General features: G+C 27.8%; 2 protein-coding genes across 2 annotated transcripts in view; both read left to right on the top strand.

Moving 5' to 3' along the window:
- Positions 1-532: 532 nt before the first annotated feature.
- Positions 533-839, top strand: LOC105361641 (putative uncharacterized protein DDB_G0274855; the record flags this gene model as incomplete). Its single annotated transcript, XM_011498893.1, has 1 exon — positions 533-839. A coding segment is annotated over exon 1 (273 nt), but the record flags the coding sequence as incomplete, so codon positions are not given.
- A 329-nt stretch (positions 840-1,168) lies between these two features.
- for (cGMP-dependent protein kinase for) overlaps positions 1,169-25,717 on the top strand; it is a 73,176-nt gene continuing 48,627 nt past the window's right edge. Inside the window, exon 1 of the mRNA XM_011498477.1 lies at positions 1,169-1,456. Within this exon, the coding sequence (XP_011496779.1) occupies positions 1,206-1,456 (251 nt within the window). The 5' untranslated portion in view covers positions 1,169-1,205. The remainder of the gene's footprint in view (positions 1,457-25,717) is intronic.

Below are 25,717 nucleotides of genomic sequence, written 5' to 3'. Positions count from 1 at the left end.
GCCCATGGGTAAGCGGCCAGGGAACGGGCGGCGGAGGGGAGGTGAGAGTGCGTCATACGCGGCGGAGCTCGACACTGTCGGCGCGGAGGCTGAGGAGGCACGGGCGGCCGACGATCGACCGGCACCTGGTGGCGCTCGGGAAGGAGCTGCGGGAGTGCGGCTCGATCGGCAAACGATCCCGGCCGGTGCGCGTCGCGAACGACTTGTCCGACGGAGCCGCTCTCCCTGGGTGCGCCTGCGCCCTCGATCAGTCGCGGCACGTGGGTCAGAAAAGTGGCTCCCGTCCCGGACCGCGCGGACTGGGCAGAGACGACGGCACGGGCCACCGCCGCGGACTGGGGACCGGGGCCACCGGCGCTGGCCGCACGTCGCACTCGGCGCAGTCAGTGCACCCGCGGACCTTTGCCCGCGTGCATGCCCTCGCAGCAGCATCGGACTAATACAACGTTGTCAGCGAGGGTGGCGACCACGACCAGGACCGCGACCACGATCACGATCACGATCACGACTACGGCAACGACAGCAACGACAGCGGCTCACGCCTCGGGCCCGCGGCAGCAGAGTTGATGGACGGGGCGACCGAGTGCCGGCTGATCAGCGACGCCTGCGTGTCTATGCGCGTGTGCTTCGACTCGCTGTGCTTCTCGTCGCCGCAGCAGCGGCTTGCCGACGACGAGGAGGAGCAGCAGCAGCAGCAGCAACAGCAACAGCAACAGCAACAGCAACAGCAACAGCAACAGCAACAGCAACAACAGCAGCAGCAGCGGCGGCACTCGTTTCAACAGCACCACCAGCAGCCTCCGCCTCCGCCTCCGCCTCCGCCGCCGCCGCCGCCGCCGCCGCCACCACCACCACCACCGCCGCCACTGCCACCGTTGACATCGCTGACACCGCTGACACCACTGACTTTGCCACTACTTCCACCAATCTCCTCGTCGTTGTCGTCGTCGTCGTTATCTTTGCAACAGCAACAACTACAGCAGCAACATCAACCACGGCAGCAACGACAACGACAACGGCAACAACAACAACAGCATCAACAACAACAACAACAACAACAACAACAACAACAACAGCAGCAGCAGCAGCAGCAGCAGCAGCAGCAGCAGCAGCAGCAGCAGCAGCAGCAGCAACAACAACAGCAACAACAACGACAACAGCAACAACAGCATCAGCAACATCAGCAGCAGCCGCCGCCCTCGGACATGGCGGAGCTGCAGGAGCTGCTACGCCTGAGGGAGGAGCGGGTCGCGGAACTGGAGGCACAGTTGCGCCAGAGGGACAAGGAGATCCTCGAATTACGAAGTCACCTCGATAAATTCTTGAGCGTGCTACCATTCAAGTCGCCCCTGGCTCCAACTAAGCCGCGCCCGAGGAAGCACCGCGCCCAGGGTATCTCGGCGGAGCCACCGAGGCAGGAGCTCGCGCCACTCGTGCAGGTCGACAAGAGTGACAGGTTGGTGCTTGCTCGATCTATCTCTTTCTCTCTCACGTACCGCTCACCCTCCCTCACTCCCTCGCTCCCTTCCACCTTCTCATTCCCCGCCGCTCGCTCTCTCCCTCTACTTAACTCATCGCACGCATGCACATAGTCACACACACACACACGCATACACACGCATACCATACACACACACACACACACACAAATATATATATATATATATATCACTCACACCACACAAGCGCGCGCGCGCGCATGTAACTCTCAAAAACACAAATGTATATATACACATGCATATCGCTTGCCCACGCCCTCCCCTTCTCCCGAGGCCGCTGGCCACGTGCCTCCGCGCTGGACCGCCGGTTTTCCACCGGTCCTCCCCCCCCCTCCTTCCTGGTACACCCGCACCGTCCTTACGAACCACGGCAATTCGCAAATTCAAGTCGTCACCACTACTACCACCACCGCCACCGCCACCGCCACCGCCACCACCACACCACCACCACCACTACCACTACCACTACCACTACCACTACCACTACACTACCACTACCGCTACCACTACCACTACCGCCAACACCACCATTACCACTACCACCACTACCACCACTACCACTACTACTATCCCGTCGTCCCACAGCAATTATCAATGCTTGACGACGCTCGCGCGCATACCCAAGTTTCGTCGTTGAATGGCTCGAATTTCGCGCGCTTCCTTCAGCTTTTCTTCTCCCGGACGAGCGACGATTTTGCTCCCTGCACCCGCGCTCTCCTCGATCCCAAATTCCTCTAACCGTACACATAAAAACGCCGCTCACTAGCAGCCTTTCCCTCGATAACATCTACCGAACACCAAACACCAAGTAGGCTTTAATCGCACTCAAACTGATAAGAATCTTATATTTTTAAGTATTTCTTCAAGCGCTCACCAACGCATTTATCTTTACTCGTTATTTTTTCATTTTCTTTTTCATTTTTTTTTTTCATTTTTCTTTTTTTCTTTTTTTTTTTTTTTTTTTCTTGATCGCCAAGGTGAAAACTACGTATGTCATCGTTGCTTCGTACGAATCTAATAATATCGTTATAATACGCCTCTTCCTACTCCTCGTTTACGAATTATTATATCCAAATCGATGCTTTCCATTAATTATGATTGTCCGACAAATATCACTGCCCAAATTAGGCAAACGTATTTTATTCTCTTTGCTATCTGCCCAACGGCTTTTATCGTCGAAGAATTCGTTTGAATAAACCAGACGCCAGTTTATTCTTATTATTTTTATTTTATTTTATTTTATTTTTTTTTGTTGTGTTTTTTGTTTTGTTTTGTTTTGTTTTGTTTTGTTTTTTCCACCTCTCTTTAAGCTAATTAAAGGCGAACGAGCCACTTTTAAAAGTCACGAAACATTAGGCAGTACACGGGCATTCAATGGTTTTCAATGGTTTTCAATGGTTTTCAATTAATTTTACTCAATTCCAAACAACAACATAACAATTTGGTTCGTTTCTCGAGATTCAAAGATCAATCGTCAACGTCTGGCGATACCAAGCTTTACGCGTAGCAAAATCGTTTTCAAACTTTTTTTTCTTCTTATATTATCACCCCTCACTCTTCCGTCGGCACTTTACGTATCCTTTTTATTACTCAAAAAAACGTTTGCACGTCGTCTCCACTGAAAAGTCCAATTCTTTTACACGTATCGTAATTTTAATCAAAAAAATTTAATTAATAATTGACGCCATGTGTAGTTGATTATTTGTGTAGTGATAATTTTATCGCTTTATTGAACAGTCGATTATTACATAATGAAGATTCAATCATACAATATTATCCTACGATTGTTAATAATTACCTCATAATTAGTTATAAGCCAATTACATTGCTTATAAAATAATGCAAAATTACGAATCAATTTCATTCCAATATCAGATATTTCTCATTCAATTACTATTTAAAATTTATATATTAATGCTTTATTACTTATCGTGAATCTTATTATCGATCGATTATACTGACTGGTCGCGTTCTTTTTAGCGCATACGCGGATCAAACGAACTTCCAAATAATATTTTTAATTTATATATTTTTTATTATATTTATCCATTGAAATTTTTGCGATAAAATCGCAAATTGCTCGTGTTAAATAAAAATTAAAAAAATAAATAACACACGCGTGTGTCCGACGGCAATTCGAGATCACTCAAGCCATACCCAAGAGTTATTTTCCATTTCTGTTGGAATAAAAACTTATATGTCCAATCGAGTTGCAAATTATACCGCATACATTTACCAATACTCAGAAGCCGAGCTTAACTATAAACAACTTTTAAGATTTTTCTCATATTATGTGCACGATATCTTGATCACGACATATTGATATTCTTTGAGGTTACATATTACGATAATAAGTATCGTATAATTTAATTTGATTGAATTATACGTCGTTATGGGTTGAGTTGTGCCTTTATATTTCTCTCCGTATTTTCATTTCTTCTATTTTTTTGAGAAATGACGATATTAAATTATCAGCAGATTAGCGGAATGAAAATCATAATTAATAATTAAGAAATGAAAGAATCAGGCTCACAAATGAACTAAATTAGCTAAAATCAAATAAATTTACATTTTATCGAGAAAAATGTCTAGGAATTATGTATATTAATTATTATATTATAATTGTATTATATTTACAGAACAACAGATTAGATATATATATATATATATATATATATATATTCTTTTTTTTCTTTTTTTTTATACAAATCTTGTATAAAATAAAAGATTGCTGTCTTAATTTATTAATTATAACATTAGTCAGTTGGATCGATGTTACATAAAATCCAAAAGAAAATTAGCTTAAATTTTAAATTCAAATTGAATTTAAAACTCATTTAATAAACCATTTAATAAAAAGATAGTTATATTAATACATTAATAATACATTTTATTTATTATTTGTTGCTCTATCAGTATTTCATCACATTTAACATCTATTTAATGTAATAAAATACAGAATTTAACACATACATTAATATAGAATATTTAAATAATATTTGCAATAATAATACTCTTTATAATAATAGATATTTGAAAATACTTACAAATTACTAAATAAAAAAATACGTTCAATTTTTACTTAAAAATATAATATATCATGTAAAACAGTTATCTCTTTAAATTTATCTTTTCACCTGCAATAAAAAGACAATTTTAATAATAAATTTTTTTAAATGGACAAATTCACATAAAAAGAAAGTGTTAAAATGAAATAAAATTAAAATAAAAAGTACATTCAAAATAGTTTTTATTAATAAAGCTTACAAACTAAATCTTGTTCGATAGAATAATTTAACACCGAAATATACGAATATTGTAATGGATGAACTATTGTATAAATCAATGTTACTATGGCATATTCTCATTGAAAAGTTTATAAATAAATTATAATAGAACATAAGAAATAATAATGATATGATGGACCAAATGAACTTTTGACTGCATTTAAATTTGCACTATCGTTTTAGAAATTTGCAAATATTCATTCACACTTTGCATCCAATAATATCTATTTCCAGGTAAAAGCTCGAATACATTGGATATAAATTACGACGTATGCTTGCATTATTATTATCATCATCATCATCATCATCATCATCATCATTATTATTATTAGTTAGATTCAAAACTTAAAAGTTCATTAACACATCGACATAAAAATATTAACTTTCTGATTTACATAATTTTTTAAAGATTCGATTAAAGCGAATTTTGTTTAAATATCATTTTACACTATCATACAAATATTATCTTAGTTCGCCTATAAGTTTTTAAATTTCTGGTTTTTTTCAGAAAATATGCTTTGCACTCTATTCTTGTATTTTCCATTTTACACTATTTGAATTATATTCGTCTACATAATTGAATTGCTCTATCAATATTGAGCGAAACATATAATTCTGTATCTCATGATTATGTAATTACCAATATTCTTCACTATCTTTGCCTTGTTATTCATTAAACGTTTTTCTAACCACTTTATTTACGAATTCTCTAAATTTATGTATTTATCTTATGTAATGAAGTTTATATCGTACATCAGTACGTGTAAATAATTTGTAAATCTCACAAGCGTGTATTTGCCGAATGAAAGTTTTTTTTTTTTTTTTAATTTACTATGGCATTTCGTTTTTCATATTTTTTTTTATAAAACTATATTATAATTAGTTTAGATTTTCAGTGATTATATTAAAAGGCGCCTAGGTAGTATTTACACATAATAGTTCTTTCATTATACCCATGATACGTTTAATTTTATTTAAAATGATTATTCTACGCCCTTCTGTCAATTTAGTATAAATTTTAATTTCCAATTATCTTCTATTTCATACCTATTAAAATTATGTCACAATGTACTAACTTATCTAAACTTAACGAGTGATTTTTTAAAATTTTAAACTCATACTCTCACTCGATTACAATTTAAACTAATTAATATAAATTTCATTAGCATCTTAATCATCCCGATTGACATTCTATTAACATCATTCTTTCCACAGGCAATTATTTATAAAAAATTTTTTCCAATGTATTCTGCTAAGAAAAATCGCTGAATATTTAATCATATTTTTTAATCTATTATATTTTACATTCTTAAAATTATATCTAGTAAAATCTGTGTTTAGTATAAAAGATTTTTTTTTTGACACCATGGATAAAATTAGCTTTTAGTTAGGGAATTTAAGTTCCTACAACTGCTGCAATTTATTTTATCCGGCCTATTAAAGTTTTAACACTAAGTTATTACTGTATTGACGGCTCTACAAATATTTCGACATTTCATTCATAAACAATAGGGCTTAATTTGTCAAAACAAGTTTCTTTAGTACAAATATTAGTAGTATTAATTTAGTAATATTAATTCTCTGTGTCACTATGATGCTCAAACGCATTTCGTAAGTTACTAATATAGGCTCTCCAGTGACTGAACTTGTTGTTTATATTCGCTAGTACAGATTGTTTTCATTTCACACGAAATTCAACCTAACATTTAAATCTCTCCCAACTGGGCTCATATCCGTTTAAGACATTAACTACTATTTTGTAATTATAATTTTACAGTTTACATTTCTGCATTGCAGCTGCTGCCAACACTTTAATAGTATAATTTTTTTTATCCTATGATATATTTATAATACTAAATTAGCTATATTAATTACACCCGATAAAAACTTTATATTATTTATTTTTATATGATTTTCAAAAGCATATTATTGTTTTACTGTCTCAATGATCATTACGTTTTATATTAATGTATACTCATTTTAGTTTATAGCTTTTTCTTATTGTCGTTGAGATTGAGAAGTTTTTCACGAACAGTGAACATTTTGCTTTAATACTGTACTTTAATATTACACTTGTTTTTAATTTTATTCTTATGCATATTATTTGTTACGTTGATATAACAGTTTCAAATCTTAATTATAAAAGTCAGCCCCATTATTGTTATCCTTAAAATAATTATAAGAATTACAATTTATGACTTTATAAGGTAATTTGGGATTTTATTCTACACAAAACAGATAAAATATCAAAGTGATAATCAATTGTTCTTAATATTGTAATAGTGAAAATTCTTTAATTCTACTTATAATCGGTACATGTTCACATTAACTTGTAAATCTACTCTTAATCGGCTATTATTATTTGTCAACGAAAAGGAAAATTGTTATACTTTTCTAATACTCATCTGAACTCATAGAAAATTTAAACTAAATTTGTCTTTACATATGTTTAATTAACCTTTATATTTAAAGGACATATTTGTAAGAAAAAAATATACAATACGTCGATAAGAATTTAAATACGAATTGACGAATATTATACATATTTTTCATAATATAAATTCTATAAAATACATATTACATACTTAAAATTATATAGATTATTTTTCAATTTTACTGTTTATTTTATTTCCTTATATTTGTACGTTTCAGTCTAAAATAAGATAACTTTATTTTAACATTAAACATCACGAGATAGGCTAATATAAATTTAAGTATAGATGTACAACTAAAAGCTTTAATCACCTCTAATTTATAGCCCAAAAGATACGTATATATAAAATAATATAAACAAACAATTCAACAAGCTGCTGAAGTAATATTTGTATTTCGTTTTATAAAATAATCATAAATATTAAAAAGCTCATAAATAGTGAAAAATGTAAGAATATAATATTAACATAAGAATTTTGTTTTATTACATTTTGTTAATTTTCTTATTTTCTTTAAGGTACTATAATTCTTGATACGTAATGTGACTTGAATACACGTTTTAGAACAAATATTTATTAAATTCTAAATATATTTTAATTCTTCTAATTTTTTCAGTAATACGTTATTAATAAATAAAATAATATATTTTAAAATGAGATCACCTAATTATCAGTTGATTTAAATTTAAAAATACATTTACCTATAAGAAAATATACTTATACAAAAATCAACAATATTAAATGAAGTATCAATATATATGTTATTGAATATTGAAATACAACGGATAGAAATTGGATAATGACTCACATAAATTAAATATATAATACAGGAAACTATTTGTTAATTTTTCGATTTTTTAACAAAAAAAAATTTACCTCTATTTATTAAAATAATATTTAGAAATTGATTCAATGAGTGTGTGTGTGGGCGCGCGCGCGCATGTACAAACACATATAAGTAGCATACTAATAAAATGACATTAATTAGTAATATTTGACAAGTTTCTATTTAAATTAGTACAAAAAAAAAAAAAAAAAAAAATTATAATTATTGGAACGAATTTAGTCGTATTACTGTGTATTTATTTACGTGTCATAATTATTTATAGTCACAAAATATTATTCTTACTGTTTTTTTTATTACTTTACCGTTATAATTACTATATTACTTACTAGAGCTCTTATAAATTTTGTTATCTTAATATTATGTTTAAGATTACTTATCTTATTGGTAAAATAATATTCTTTTAAAATAACACAATAAATATCACTTATAAATAATAAGATTAAATTAAATTTATAAAACTGCATTAAAAAGATAAACAAATTTTAAGTGAGACAGATGTTCAGGTGATTTTAGATAGTCGAAACATTAATAGTATTAATTGTTTACTCGCCTCTTGTTAAATACAGTTTGCCTAAGAATGACTAATTATCGTATTTTTATCATTGCTGGTATTTAACATTATCTTACAAATATGATATTTTTCTAAACTTTCGACGAAATTAATCTTTAATAAATATTATTGATGATATTCAAGTTATTTCAATCACTAAAAAATTTAGATGTATTTTTGCTTAACGAACTTAAATTTAAAAATATTTCATTCCATAAACAATAAATATTTAAATATTTTTACATAATTCGAAACGTTGACTAACAACAAATATTTGCATGTAATGTCAAAGGTATTAGAAACTTATCGCAGTGTAATAAAAAGATAAGTACTGCAATCTGTATTTTTATCGCTAATATGAATTAGCACTTTCAAAATTGAAATAAACTTTGAGAGGGCCTGTATTGTAAGTAAAAGTTAGACATAAATCGAGACTTGCTTTTATAAAACTTATGGTCGCTTGTCATATTAGCAGTTCAAAGCTGCTTTTAATTATAAATTTCTAGACATTAATACTTTGATAAATCAAGTTTTATTTGAAATTTTAACTTAAATATGATTTTTTTCATAATAATGTTAGAGGTTGGTGTAATTATTTGTACATATTGTAATGTACAGCGTGTAAATAGCGTTAATCAGAGTTCAAAATGTAGCCGCAACTATTCCAAATAACAAATATTTTTTTCGACATCAAAATAAGTTGAGCATATTTTAGTAAAAAATAAAATTATATATATTCATGAGTGACCTAAATCTTATTTTTCAATTCTGTATAATAAAAAGTTTTATTAAAAAAATTTAATATTCAACAGAGCGTATAATACAAATTAATAGCATACTAATTGTTAATTATATTAAACACAATTAAATTAATGTATAATAGATATGAAATAAACTATATAATAATAACTTTCTAATTTGATTGTTATTTCATAGGTTGTTTTTTAAGTTTTTATTTTATAGGTTGGATATTTTATATTATTGTGAATCATTAATTATAGATGTGTGTATTACATTTGATAGATTGAAAATTTTGATATTAAAAAATTCAAGTTATATTTTTAATATTTTAATAACCATGGAAATTTATTTTCGATATTAAAATAAATAATTTTACTTTTTCTAAATTATATTATAATTTATTGAAAATTAATACAAAGGATTAATGAATGTGAAAGTCATAAGAAACAAAATCAGTATATTCTAAATTTACTGTAAAACAATATTAGAGAAAGTTGTTTTATTTCGTTGTTTTATTTAGTCATGTAAAATTTTACATTTATGACCTTATATTAATGAGCATTAAAATTTATATTTAAACAAATAATTCAATTAACTTTGAGATAATATTTATATTCATATATTAAAAAAAAAAACAAAACAAAAACAAAAACAAAAACAAAACAAAACAAAACAAAACAAAAAACAAGAATTTTTTATAATTATATTATATATAAGTATATATATTACGTAATATTTTAGTAAATTGGTGGCAAAATGATCCAGTAATGCTTAAAATTCAGCATAGATTATTAGCAAAGTTGAAATATATTATAATGATAATTATAATAATATTTATAAATTATAATCGCCAAGCCATTCTTGATTTTTTGATTACAAAGAAAGATATATTTTTAATAAAAAAATTGTGTAAAACCTTTTCAACGTATAAATGCTATTAACTTTTGTAAAAACAGAGAGTTTATTAATAGTAAAAATTTCGTAGATAATATGGCTAAGGTAGCATATGTAATAAACTTATTTAACTTTATAACGATAAATTCATAAATTAAACCTTCAAAAACTTTATTCCATACACTATTTTTGTTCCGACCACAATCTATTATCCAAAGGTCGAAGATGAAATCTGACCTTGTCAATAGACATAACACAAAAACTGTTTGTACGTTTTGTATTGAAAGAAAATAGACTTTTACACAGGCTTGCTTTTTCTTTTTATGAAGCAACGCACATTTAAGATTCATTTTTCATTTTCATTTAATGAAAATATTTTATTAAACCAAATAAAATTTTATAAATCAATAAATTGGTATATCCTGATAAACGTATTATTGCATTTATTTAAAAATTAACAAGCATATAAAATATTTATGCGGTATTTTGGATTGTTGGAAAATAAACAATAATATAAGTAATAAATATTTATTTTCGGTACGAAAACGAAAATTATTTATATTATTAAAAATGTCAGCTACATAAATCTTTCTCGGAAATTTGTATTTACCATAAGTAAACTTTATAAAGTTAAAAAATAAAAAGTAAGCCTTCAAAATGTAGTAAAATAATTCAGTATTTTTATATACATATATTAATATTTTTGTATATTTATCTTGCAAAATACTTATTTTTTAACTCAGAGAATTGTATAAATTTAATAATATGGTAATTCGTCTATACTTGGTTAAATATAATTGAACAATTTTTTTCTTCTTTTAGTCTGATACTCATACCATTAATTATTAAATCAAAATTATTTTAAGATTGTAATTAATTTAAACTGTAACAAATATAATGTTAGGATATTGATTGAAAATAAGCGTTAAAATATCTTTTTTTTTCTCTCGCGTATATATGATTCTTTATTAACTATATATTGATTTTGAAATAAAATTAATTTTCGTTTTATTTCTTAATAGTTTAAATTGAATGAAAATAAGAGTTTTTAATGTAGACTTTGTTCGTCAAGATAATAATTGTCAATTAAATAATTAATCAATAATTAAACATATGATCTAAAATAGTTTTATAATATTCTATTTGATTACGGGTAATCAAAAATTTCCTAGTAAAAACTGTAGAAAATAATGAAAAAATTTACGTAAATATTTACATATGAATAGATAAATTCTGTTCAATATCTCTTATAAAAGAAATAGTACCATTTGTGTAATTTTTTCTTTCGCCAAAAAATTCGAGCTATGTATTTATGAATCTTGTATTAGTACAGATTTGCTCTCATTTGTATTTATATCATGTATATATAAATGTGTACGAATGTATTATAAATAGAATTTACATTACATGGCAATTATTACAAGAACAATATAATATAACGGCAACTAATTAGTATATTCATTAAAATTGACGAATTTAAATATATTGCAAATGGTACATAAAAATTATGAATGTAAACAAATTTATTTTCTATACAAATCATTGTTGCCCATTAACATAAGTAGACCGTATCTTACAACATGTATGATGATTAAAATCTATTAATGAACAGGCTTTAATTATATTCCATATTAATTGGACCAAATATACTTTGAGATATGTTTAAAAATATCTTTCATAACATTAAATGTCATATCCATTTCATGTACGATGCACATATTAAAATTTTAACAGTTTCTTATAAACATAAATGTAATTAATTGTCAAATTTCATTTGTCAAATAAAAAATGATATTAAATAAATATTTTATTATTTTATTTTTTAAAAAATTAATTAAATTTACAAATTTTTTATTAAGCTACTACTTGCAATATATATATATATATATATATATATATATATATATATGTTATAAAATGATCGATATGGTGCTTTTAGAATCGTTAAATGTTCAGTGGATTTTCTCAATTAAAAATATATTATTTTGCTTTAATATTTTTATTCTTATTATTGTTTTTGTTAAATATATTATTTAAAAATATAATTATATAACGTTTTTTTACAATTGTTTTATGAAATATAAAATTAATTGATTCAATATTTTTAATAGTTATTTTATCACATTATACATTTTAATGAATTTTGAAATATTAAGGAATATACAAAAGAAATACTTATACCGGTAATTTTACATGAAAGGATGTAGTATTCTTTTTATGATTGTATGGAAATGTATTATTGCTAAAACTGTCACATATATAGATTTAAGCTTCATATATAAAATGGTTTTACGTGCTTATTCCAATCACATAAGATATTAATTATAATTCTCTATGTATGTACTATAATTTGCATTTCGAATAGATTGAATTTTTTTCAAAATACTTATATTAATCCATATATAATAATTTTTGATTATTTATTATGGTTTTGATAATGTTCAAGTTTACTTTTATTATATTTCATAGTAAAATAAATTGATTGTCGCAATATTTTATGTCCTGAAAAAGAACGATTATATTTTTCAATATTAATTTTAAGCTCTAAAATAATTACAGCTACAACTATATAATAATTCCTATGACATACATTTGATTTATAGTTTAAAATTTTTAATTAAGATACATTAACGAAAAGGTTTCACAACATGTATACAATATATTTATTGTAATCTATCCGTTGATTTGTATTAAAAAATATATCTGTATATAGTGAAATTAAATATAAACATAAACAAAGTTTACATTAGTATTATTGACAATTTTTACAAATATAAATATATCTTCTAAATAAATTTGTTAAATTAGTTTTGCACATTTACTTTAAATTGTTTATTTAAAATAAATAAATCGTAGAGTTTTTATACAAAACATCAACATTATATGATGAGCTACAGTTATGCTAGTTAACCTTGTAATTATAATAATTAATAATTATATTCTTAATAGTTATTTTGCAAATAATAGCTGCAGAATTTAATACCGATGATGGTAATATATATATATATATTACGTTGGATATATATTAACGTTGGATTTTCACTTTAATTCATAGTACTAGAAGTTTATCGTTAATTTTAAAATTCCCTCTCGTAATATATAAACTCGAGTCTTCGTACAAGGCTAATATATTATCACTTTTTAACAAGTGTCGATTCATCAATTTACCCTTAAATAACAATCATCCCACCTGTTGATGTTAGGTTGCTGACAATTTATCGCTCTATTTACTGTCAATTTGCCCTCAAGGAGAACTCGCTATTTGCCTTTCTGCAACAGCTACTGCTAGAAATACATTTAGCACAATCGCAATTTGCAAAGTAAGATGAGATATGTGACGTGGATTCGAAATGTGTGGACAATCTTTATATCATTGATGAAATTAATACAAAAGGAAATAATAAATTTTGAATGACTTGGTAGTATTTTGATTTGATGGAAAAAGCAAACACTAATTTATCTACATTTTTTTTTATATAATCTTCGTAATATTTAAAATATATGTTTAAAAGTTTTTTATTTAAAAAATTATAAAGCCATTTTAATAGTCATTTTTTGAGTCATAAGAATATAAAAATATCTTGTGTGTGATAAGAATTTTAATAGTTTTATTTGTTAAAAATAAATGTTAAAGCTCGACAGCAGTATTTAAACTGCTAATCGTTAATCCTTCCCGAGCCTTGATAATACGCAACTACGAGAAGAATAAAGGTTAATTATACTCATCTGCAAAGTGAATAAAATTTTATATTAATAGCAATAAAAAAAAAAAAAAAAAAACCGGATATCTGCATTATTAAACTTAGTGTATGTATATATAAATATCTATTAAATTTTACAAAATCCAATTTGTTACTTAAAATTTACAAATTCAAAGTAAGTAATAATTAGTCAATGATATTGTCTATTAATTATTTAACTAACAGTTTTGTTAATAAAATATTATATTTTCTATTGTCGACTATTTATGTAAATGTAAATCGTATTAAACTATTGTCGAAAGGCATTATTTATCAATTAAATTTGATCGATTATTTTATTCTTCATAGAACATAAATGCTGAAATTAGTTTCGCTTAAATTATTTTAACTTTTTTTAAATTACCATTTCATACAACACTTGCTACTTGTTTTTTTTTTTGTATTTTAATTTATGAAAGGTAAAAAGTTGAAAAAATATGTCGACATGTATTAAATGCATAAAAAGATGTTTTAAAATATAAAGTTCGTATATTTTGTAAATTATTTTTTCTAACATTAAAATTAACAGGCATTAATATACATTATTACCAATTATGTCAATATACATTGATAAGGCATTTAAATTTGAAGAAGGATGATTTTTATCAATAAAAAGGTTTGTTTTATTAATATCGAAAATAAACTTTTTTTCTATTGTATACAAGAATCGAAGATAAAATTAAGAGCATTATAATATAAAATTATGTAAATTATAGAGAATGGTTTTATTGCTATAAAATAAATAATGCCCGATCCGAGAAATTTTTAATTCTACTTTGTCTTTATGTTTCTCATTAAAGTTTTCTAGAAATAAAGTAATAATGTCGAACTTCATCGTTATTCGATATAGGCTCTTAATTGAAAATGACACCGCATATACCGCAAAATACAAAAAGTGCAATCTAGTGATTAAAAAAGACGATAGTATATATTATGTAGTAGTCATGAGTAAAAGTTTAAAATGTCAGAAAAGAATTCAATATGGCGCGTCGTCGCGCTAACGTAACCTAAAAATGATCGTGTCATTATTCACATTTTAAATATTTTGCAATAATTCATGGTTATCCATGAAATGGAGATTAAAATGGAATAAAGGTGGAAGAGAGTGAGCGAGAGAGAATGGATATAATGACAGAAATTATGTAAAATATAAAATGTACCACATAAAAGAGTAGGAGAAAAAGTAATCGAAGTGTTAATGGGCTAATGCAGAGAGAGAGAGAGAGAGAGAGAGAGAGAGAGTGTGTGTGTGTGTGTGTGAGAGAGAGAGAGAGAGTGAGAGAGAGAATTTTAACTTGTCAAGCAGATTGATAAAGCGGCGTTCAATCGTCGATTTATCGCTCGGCGAGCGCCGAATTCTAATTACCCGGCGGTACAATTACCATATTCCCAGGCGCAATCGTCACACGTGCGCGAGGACATTAGAATTATTTACGAACGAGTAACGCGACCTTGGCCCCGGAAGTTCTCCTACTCCCCTGAATCGTAGGCGTCGGCCGTGCTTATGAATGCCGAATAAGAGTCACGAGTCGGACCCGCGGATTCTAAGGCCACAAGGGCCCCAAATTTATCGGCTGCTAGCCCCTTCCCTGCATTATTGACAGGATTGCCGGTGCAGCCAGTCGCTATCCAAGCCAAGGGCCCATCGCTAATTGCCGCCTTATCTCGGCAGATAAGTCTATCACCCAATTGCGATTCCCTCTTGCCGTGACTGCTAACTGACATTACCTCCGCGTTATTATTCGCGCGTATTATTCAAAAAGATTATCGACGCTCGCGATCCTCGCCGCGTGCGCCAATGCTCAAAGTAAAGAAAGGAATGGTCGGCTGCGAATAAGCGTGACGTTGCTCTCAGCATTTTTTCCACTCCTACATTTTTCATTCTTCCATTGTTGTGGATTATTACAATTATCTGCGGAGAAGCGTCGTTAGCGGTTTAAAGCGTTGCAGAGTTTTATATAAACCTCCTTATGACTTTTTAATTTTTTAGCGATTCATATTTTGCAACCTTTCAACTAGTCGAGTCGAGTTGTTATTTGAAGCCCATTTTTCGTTCAAGTGATATTATAGCGATATTATTTAAAAAAATATGTACCTTGGACACGAGTACAAGCGTAAATGTGAGTGCATTAACCTCTTTCGTAGGCACAAAGATCATTAGCATATAATAACGAGAGATGACTACATCTGTACAACCTACTGATTAACTTGCCGAGCGAGACTAAAAGACTAAATATTTTCGAAATACTCGTATTTACATGAATGTGTTTTATAATAACATTTTGGGCGCAATTATTGCATCAAAGATAAATTTAAATATATATAATAATAGTAATGTAAAATATCGGCAAATTAAGAAAGCATTTTGATATAAAAATTTCAAATTAAAAATAAAATTAAATGATAAACGTGTGCTTGTAATCTAGATTATCGTAAGAATTCCTACGTGTACTACGTGCTGTACATACAATATATGGATATCTCTGTATGGAAGTACAATTGCATTTTATCAAAAAGATACATTACAGGGAAGAAAGATTTTAATTAATTTTATTCATAATCATTCATAATAAAGTTACTATCAATCGTTGGTAATATTGGGATTTTTTACAGAATTTTGGATATTTTATTTCCATCCACATTGTATATATATATATATACATATATATATTTATATATTACATCTTCTCAAATTATGCACAAAAATTGTGAAATATGAAAGAAAAATAAAGTACAAAAATGTTGTTTTCGCCAAGAATTCACATACAAATATATCTGTTCAAAGTCGTACTTCATGATTTTTAAAAACCGGTTTTTTAATCTACTTAACATTTTACATAAGTACTTACAAAGTCTATACAAATTAATTATTTAAATAGATTGCTTATTTTTATTACTGAACATCAGTATATTGATTACCCGTATATACGCTACATTAGCCGTAGCTGATTAGGAATAGCTAATTATTTAAAAAATTGCTTTTTAACAAATAAAAAATATGGAACCATTAGTATAAAAAAATTTAAAGCAAATCTCGAAAAATACTAGATGGACTTTATTTTGCAACTTTTTTTGCCTTTGAAAATTTATTTATCTTTTAAAAATTTACATTATACCTTTTTTTTAAGACTTCCATTCGATTTATTGAACCAATACAATTATAATATACTATTTAATATACTATTTAATTTATTATTAATAAAACAGGTTTAATCTTGTTATAATATGCTGTGCATTTGTTAGTACGTTAATTACATTAAATAGCTTAAAAAATTAATACCTATAATTATTACCTTATTTTCATAATTAATTTCAAAATACATTTTGATGTCTATGTAAAGTAGCGTAGTACGCTATTAAATACGTATTAATCTAAAAAATAAAGTTAAAAACACAATATTATTATTATTTTTATTTTATAACAATATTTTATAACAATATTTAATAAAATTAATATATTTGCATACATTAACGTCGAACAATGCTGAATCAGGTATGCAACTAATTATAAACTGTATTCGTTTTATTTATTTTTATCATGAATCTTTTCATATAAAATTTATACTGTGCGAAAAATCCATGTTATGAATGATTATTATACTATTAAATAATGTAGGAATTGTACGAATGTTACAGGTGATAGAAATTTTTAAATTAATAAACAAATATTTCGAATGAAATCTCATTTATTTAGACATATTTTTTGTATAAATGTAAAAAAGGAGAGTAAAAAAAAAATGCATTCTCATTATTGTTCATGTTTTGTGCAAAATAACAAAATTATAGTTAGCGGTTAGTCATTTAGTTTCAGTTAGGATATAAATACACTAATTAGCTATTCTATAATTCTATTAATAACTTTGTATTTGTTAATATTTATGAAATGGACTTAACATTCAAACTGAGCCTATGCATAAATACAGAGAATCTTTTTTAATCGAAATCTGCATTATACATTTTACATAAATAGTCGTGGTATTTTATGCTTGATAGTCTTAATTGTGTACGAAAATAGTTAAGATAATTGTACGAACATTAAACAAATAATTAATTATTAAAGATAATTTTAATCGAAATAAAAATTAATATTTTCCCTTCGATGAACATCAATACCGCCTACTACATTTTCGTATTTTGTATTTATAGATAAAAGAACCATGTATAACGCAATCTACGTAAAAAGTCGTCAAATCAACTAAATAATGATTTTTTAATTACTTAAATAACGGCAATTGTGGATAAGAGTCCAGCTCAACTGATTAAATGAGTAGAAGATCAGATAGATTTCATTTATAAATATTTTTAAATATTCTGGGATGTTTAAATTTTAAAATAATTCCAAACAAATGGTATTACAAATATGATAATGGCTTTATTAATCAGTACTTTGTTATTTAAATATATAATCTCTTTAGCTTTTGTATTGCTTGTACGTGGTGTGGCCTTTAGAATATAATATTGCAAGAATGTTTATTATTATGAAGTGCATTTGTGTGTGTGTGTGTGCGCGTGTGCGTGTGTGCGCGCGTGTGTGCTTAGGTAGCGTATTTATATTTCATATACTTGCAGGAAAATATTTATTAAGAATATGTATTATTTAAGACTCATAGTTATACAAAAAAAATTACAAAAAAATTAATATATTAGTTGTACGCTCATGTTGTAAAAAATGTATTTTAATTATCAAAATAATTATTGAAGATATTTCAAGTTATTGTGCAAAAATATAATAAAGCTATTAAAACTTTGGTAGTAATATATAATTAAACGAAATATGAAAACATTTTAACGAGAAGTTCATGTTTTATTTTAAATACTATTAAGTTAATTTATAAAAGTTATTTTTATTAAATTTTATTTAAAAAATAATAGTTTTATTTATCAATCCTTCTTTATTTACAGACTAATCATTGTATTTTTAGAAAATGCTTTCAAGTATTATTATTAATTTCTTAAATTCAACATATATAATAAACATATTATTTTAATATTAAAATATAATAATAACAATCATAATAATATAGTCTTTAAAATTTTAATTATGCTATATAATGTAAATAAATTTGTGTAGAATATCATAGAGAATTTTAATAATTCGTTAAGAGAATTGCCAAAGTTTGATTATAATAATTGTATAATAAAATAATACATTGTAACGTAATAAAATTATATCTAAATGCATACACCCGACACTCATTCTTTCGTATGTTAACGATAAATGAATGTTTATAAAAAATTAATTAAGATAATAAGAATCTTAAAGCGATTTTTACTTTTTAAAATAGCTTACCTATACAATCAGGTAATTGTTAGTTATTATAAAAACTTGGGCCATTAATACCATATAAATATTCATTAATGTCTTAATTTTTAATAAAAGTGAATTTTTTCATAAAAAAAAATATAAGTTTATTTTAGTATACCATGCGTAAGATGTATGAGATAACAGCATCCGATAAGATAACTTAAAATATGTTAATATATTTTCAATATAATGTAAATACGATGAGAGATATGTATATTGTGTAAGCCCTTGGTTTATTCGTAATTATTAAGCAATTAATAAAACTTTATATATATGCTGGTAGTAACTAAATAGTAAGAAATAAAGTTATCGAAGAATACGATATTTAGGACGCATTGGACATATTATTTACTAGAATCTTTGCTTTAATTTGAATTTGACCCGTTAAATCGTCATCTAGATTTCTATGAAACGTTAAAACTCATATTTGGCATTTTTTTTATTTCTAGTTTTTTTTTTTTTTTTTTTTTTTTTTTTTTTTTTTTTTTTTTTTTTTTTTTTTTTTTTTTTTGCAATAATGAAATAAAAGCTGTAATAGTTGCTGATGTTTGATAAGGGATTCGATAACGTGTATTTTACCGCGCATATGTAATGTTGTAAGAACAACGTGATATTGGGGTTTATGTCGTCGTTGAGGATCATTTGTTTCTACGATGATTCTACAATGTTCTCGATTACCTATACACCAAGAATAAATATAGCCTAAGTATACAATACATTTACATCCCGCGCTAGTTTTATTTCGTTTAGAAATGCAAGTAATGTGGATGCAAATTTAATCAATGAAATTTCGTAACTTTGTATTTCTCGTGTATAAATAATTGCAGCTTCGTCATACCTGACGAAAAGTCATGAAAATCGTTTCATTCGATATCGCAAACGATTAGACGTATGTGGCAAAATGTTTTGGAAAACATTTTCGTACGTCTGGATGAGAAACTAACGTACGCACACTCATTCTACCGCATTAGTTTAGTTACGGCCACTTTCTGTTTGTTGTATTTATAGGTGTTGAGCAGCAACTAGAATCTGCTCGTACATTCGTTGTAATTTGATTTTTTAAAAGGACCATCTTACTCGGCAGTATATTCGCAAATTTTTTACAAATTGCTCATCGCCTGGCGATTTGGTATTGTGCGCACAATCATGGCCGTAGGGTTGCCATTCGCTTTCTCCCAATCGCGTATACGTAGTGGCGCGTTCATCAATTTTTTTTGACGCAAGGCGATAAAGGTTACTGGTTATCAACTGATCAAGGTGAAAACTACATGTAAAGTTCTATATTGTGCTTAGCCGATGGGCATTTACGAAGCTCTTCGAATGGGACAGTGAACAATGATACTAATTAATAGTCCATGCGAATCACTAGGGATTTTCATACCAATGAGTTCTCAGCAAATAATTATTTTCATGTCATGCCAATGAATTTATTATTGAAGTTACATTTTTTCAAAGTAGACTATTTGACTATGTAAGTAGAAATAAAATACATAAAATTTAAATACAATAATGTCGTTAAAATATTTGACAAAAATAATGAAAAAAAAATAATTATGTATTACTAGATGGTATATATCAAAATATAATTTTTACAATTACATCGCTGACAATTCGTATTAGACATATATAATGCGATGTAATTTATACATTTTAACGTAATTATAAAGAGATAAATAACTAAATATGCTGCCTCTTGTTTATTGTTATTCTTCCAATGAATTTATGTGTCAACTTCAATTCTTTCTCGATATCAGCTTTCCGCACTGATAAAATAACGGACAGCAAATTTTATAAACGGAAATTTTATATATATATATATATATATAAATTTTATACCAGTTAAAGACTTGTGTTTATTAATTTTAAAAATTAATTTAAGCTAGATATTTATGAATTTTACAAAGCATTTTTTAATTACAATTTTCATATTGTAATATAAGTATTGCATTAGACTTCGTATTTATTGGGGGGAGGGGGAGGGGGGCAAATTGATATTACTGGAAAAAATAGCGTATAAATAAGTGATTAGATTCAAGTTTTCCGGAAATAGTCAAGTCAATCTATAGTGAACTTCGGATTAAACTAAGTCATCTAAGATTATAACAAATGAATAACGTATAGATGGTCACGTGATTGTTTAGACGCGATGTCACGTGTATTACCATATGTCACATTATATTAATGCTAAATAAGAGCTTTTGGAATTTTTCGCACAAATTATTTATAAACATCTATATTTATATTGTATTGAAAAAATGGTGAAGGGAGTTATTTTAAAGATGAAGAACTAATTGTGGTGATAATTATTGAAAGAAATCAATATTAAATGCATTAATATGATGATTTTAAAAATAGATGGCTTATTGCTGTGACATTGAATGTTCTTGTTTATCGGAAGGTTAATTAATCTACAAAATATATATGAATTAGCATTGCGAATAGTTTTAAATTTAATCATGCGCGAGATTTTTTTTTTTTTTTTTTTTATTTTGATTTAAGATTGTGCAATTATAAAAAAAACATTTATTTAAATGTTGAAATTCTGAGTACGTACTAAGCCCAGTCTAATTCGTTTAATAGCCATTTTGCACGGAGTTTGAGTGAATTTACACTATTTTCTTAATACAAATTATGCATTATCTTTAACGTGCATTAAAAGTTAATCTAAATTTATTTATGGAACAAAAAAAAATTAAAAGAATATTACGAATGAAATATATTCTTATAATTATTTTGAAAGACCACGTGTTAAAAATAAAAAAAAAAGACGATCGAAAACATGAAAAATGATAAAATTGTATGTAAATATGTGTGATGCATAAAATATGTTATATTTACGGTTATTTACATTTTACAATCTATAACAATGAAGGCTGGAATGATTTTACTACAAAAAAAACTTACTTGAGTAATTGCGTTAAAATACTTGACTCATAAAGTATACGATTTTGTCATTAAGAAATACAGTTTTATAAAATTTCAAGGTGCAGAAACCTGCTTGATCCAATGTAATTTCCAAACAAAATATTCAGACGAGTTATTCTTTACCAGTAATAACTCTTATTTTTGTGAATTATATAGTGACTCGCAACTGGCAGAATGCCAATAATCGAACGAAAATATGACTGCTTTGTATGAGCCATTCGTACCAAACGTTGCAATCTGCAATATGCAATAAAATATTAACTAACGATACTTTAAGTAAAATGCACTTCTAGAAATTACTGCTAAACGCATAATGTAAGCACATGGCATTAGGTATGATAAAGTCAATTACATTATCTCTTCGTTTTAGAGGCAATCATTTATTAAATTTAAAAAATTTGTTAACACTATCAAATTAAGGCTTTCAATCAAATGTGCTATTTTTATAAAGTTTCAGCTTAAAAAGAACATGATCAATTTCATAATTAGTTTTAGGTGTTTTAATTTTTGTAACGACATAAAGATATATCGTATTTTTTTATCGTGACTCTTAACTTTTCGAGTACTTCGAATTTGTTAAATTATTGTAATTTTGCTCCAATAATATTTTCACAATGTTCTATTAATAATAATTGTTCTACCGAAGGTAAATACTATTAAATCCAATATGCACATAAATATTTACATTTTATTTCATTCATCTCGTATAAACAAATAATTATGTAATATTTTTTCTTTACCACTCTTTGCCAAAAGCATTTAACACGAGCGGAAAATACAAGATTATTCAAAATATAAAATTTATATATTTCTTTTATTTTGCATACTTTTTAAAAAGCTTTATTTGTTACGTAAGTTTTCGAAACGGGTTTTGCCGTAGCGCAGACTGTAATTTTGACACATTTTAATCATTTATTTAATCACCACATTTAATAATGTACAAACTAATTGCACATAAATTGTTTCGCAATTTAAAAGTTTATGATTATTATAAACAATTTAAATGCGAAAAGTATTCGATATGATCAACGTTTTCTAATGTAATAATGTGATTTATTATAATTTATTATTAATTTATGTATAAATTTGTGGTTTGTTTTGGTTATGTATTGAATGGCATTGAAGAGAGCAGACAAACAGAACAGAGTTGAAAATTTTGTCACGAGTGCAACGCGTACTTTAATTATCTTATTCCAATCGACATGAATATAAAACCTATAGTCAAATTATGATAAACGAAAATAATAAAAATTCAGCATAGTTGGGCGTTAATAGATAAATGTTTTATACAACCGCAACCGAAAACTTGTATAAAAGCTTTACGTAGCTGTCACTATTTATCGGCGTTTTCTATATAATGGAGAAGAAGTCTTCACGTTTACGTTTAAACATTGAAATGTAATGGTGGCAAATAAGGATTGTTGTAATTGAAATTATCTATGAATAATAACATTAATAATAAATTCTTGTATTATTAATAACCAAGACGCTTAGTAAAAACAGTAATGGCAAAATTAGCTTAGAATTTGTTTATTTGAACAATTGAGCCAGAAAACTTTTGTAAATATGTGTTTATATTTAGCTTCACATTGCTAAATAATTATTTAAAATTATGTATTTTAATGAAAATTGTTCGAAAACAGTAGTGCGAATTTAGACTAAAAAATTATTCATATAAAAGTTTTACGTTAATTGATATATCAGTAAAACAAACTTTTTTTAAGCACAATATTAATGTGCAATAGTTTATCGCGTGAATGAAAAAATCTACTTTTTGCTAATTATACATTAAATTGTAAATACTTTTTTCTCTATTTTAGACGACAACTCTAATGAAAAATACAACTGTTATAATAATGTAATAATTAATTCATGTAAGTAACTACAAAGTTATGCAGTTCTATGTAAAATTTTCTTGCATTATTAATTGTAATTTAATAAACTAATTTTCATATATATCGATGTCGATGCTAGTGTCAGTTTAACAGAGCACAGTTCTTAATATTTTGTTGGTTCGTTAAAATAAATTCAAAATTTCCAACGGGACTAATACAAAAATTTATCTGAACTAATTACTCTGACTTTAAATTTAATTTACATAAATTTTAAAATACGTATTGCAATTGCTAATATTCAGTGATATGTGTATGCACAGGAAAAATTTTACCGAATAAAACCATATTTAATGTAACCGATTATTATGCTATTCAACAATTACACATAAACTAGATGTATCATCAAGCTAGGCCAATCAAAAAGTAATAGGATCTGACTGACTTAATTCACTGTTGTCAACGAAACGTTATCCTACAATATTAATTAATGTGCCGGAAGCAACAAGTTTAGCTGATGTATTTCACGATATGCTCCTGAAGGTAGTCGAGGTGTCGTTGAAAGCAACACGCATGAATAGCGAATGAAATATTTAAAAATTATTTTTAAAATAAAAAGTACCCGCTTAATCGAGCAAATCCAATATTTCAAATTAGCATCGTGAAAAAGTCGGACAACAATGTCGGAAAACACTTTCATTATTCATAAATTCAGAAGTTCATGAATTGTTCGTAAAATTAGAATTTTTTTATATATGTTTAGATTGGCGATGGATAAGTCCGTTTGTACAGTAATTCAATCTGTATATGATATGACTTTTTCATAGATACGTAGAGAATAAAACAAAAAACAGTTGCCTCAATTTCGGACAATTTTCATATAGGCATAGATAATTTATACATGTATACAATTATATTAATAAATAGTGTAAAATCAAATTTCTTATAACGTGGATTATAAATAAAATCTTATAGTAATAATAAAAAAAAATTTCTATTGAATATGTATTTAAATATGTTTAAATTCAATTTCTAAATTTAAATGAGCTATCGATGAACTTAAACTATTTAAGATTGTACTTTTTAACAAATCATATGCAATTAAATTACTATCAATTACAAATCAAATTACATATGGGTATGGATAATGATTAATATATGTAAGGAAAAATATAAACTTTTATGTTATCCGCTAATATCAATGATATTACTGTTCGATGTAATATTCACACGAAAATATTCGGATTAAAAAAGAACAATTTTATACTTATAACCTTCGGATATTATAAGCACAAATGCAATCACCCACATTAAAATACTTTATTAATCTCGAGACTTCAATACTCTAAAAAAAAAAAAAATTAATTTCGTTAATAATGGCTTAGAATCTAAGTTATTAAGCTGTATAGTTTGTAAAATCGAAAGTATACATATAAGATTCAACAACAATAATTTTATTACGATAAGGAAGTATTCATTTAGAAATATAACGAATACTATTAAAGAAAAATTACATTTGTAGCAAAAATGATTGTTACTTAATTCAAAAATTCATAAAATTTCTAATAAAATTTATGATACACAATCGTCATTTTACAATATGTCAGAATAATTTTTCTATGAATACATTTTTTTTCTGTCACCAAGCCTGACTGTATCGAAGTA

This window comes from Ceratosolen solmsi, unplaced genomic scaffold (assembly GCF_000503995.2).
Source record: "Ceratosolen solmsi marchali unplaced genomic scaffold, CerSol_1.0 scaffold30, whole genome shotgun sequence".
Classification (NCBI taxonomy): Eukaryota; Metazoa; Arthropoda; class Insecta; order Hymenoptera; family Agaonidae; genus Ceratosolen; species Ceratosolen solmsi.
This window is presented reverse-complemented; position numbering and strand designations above follow the sequence as displayed.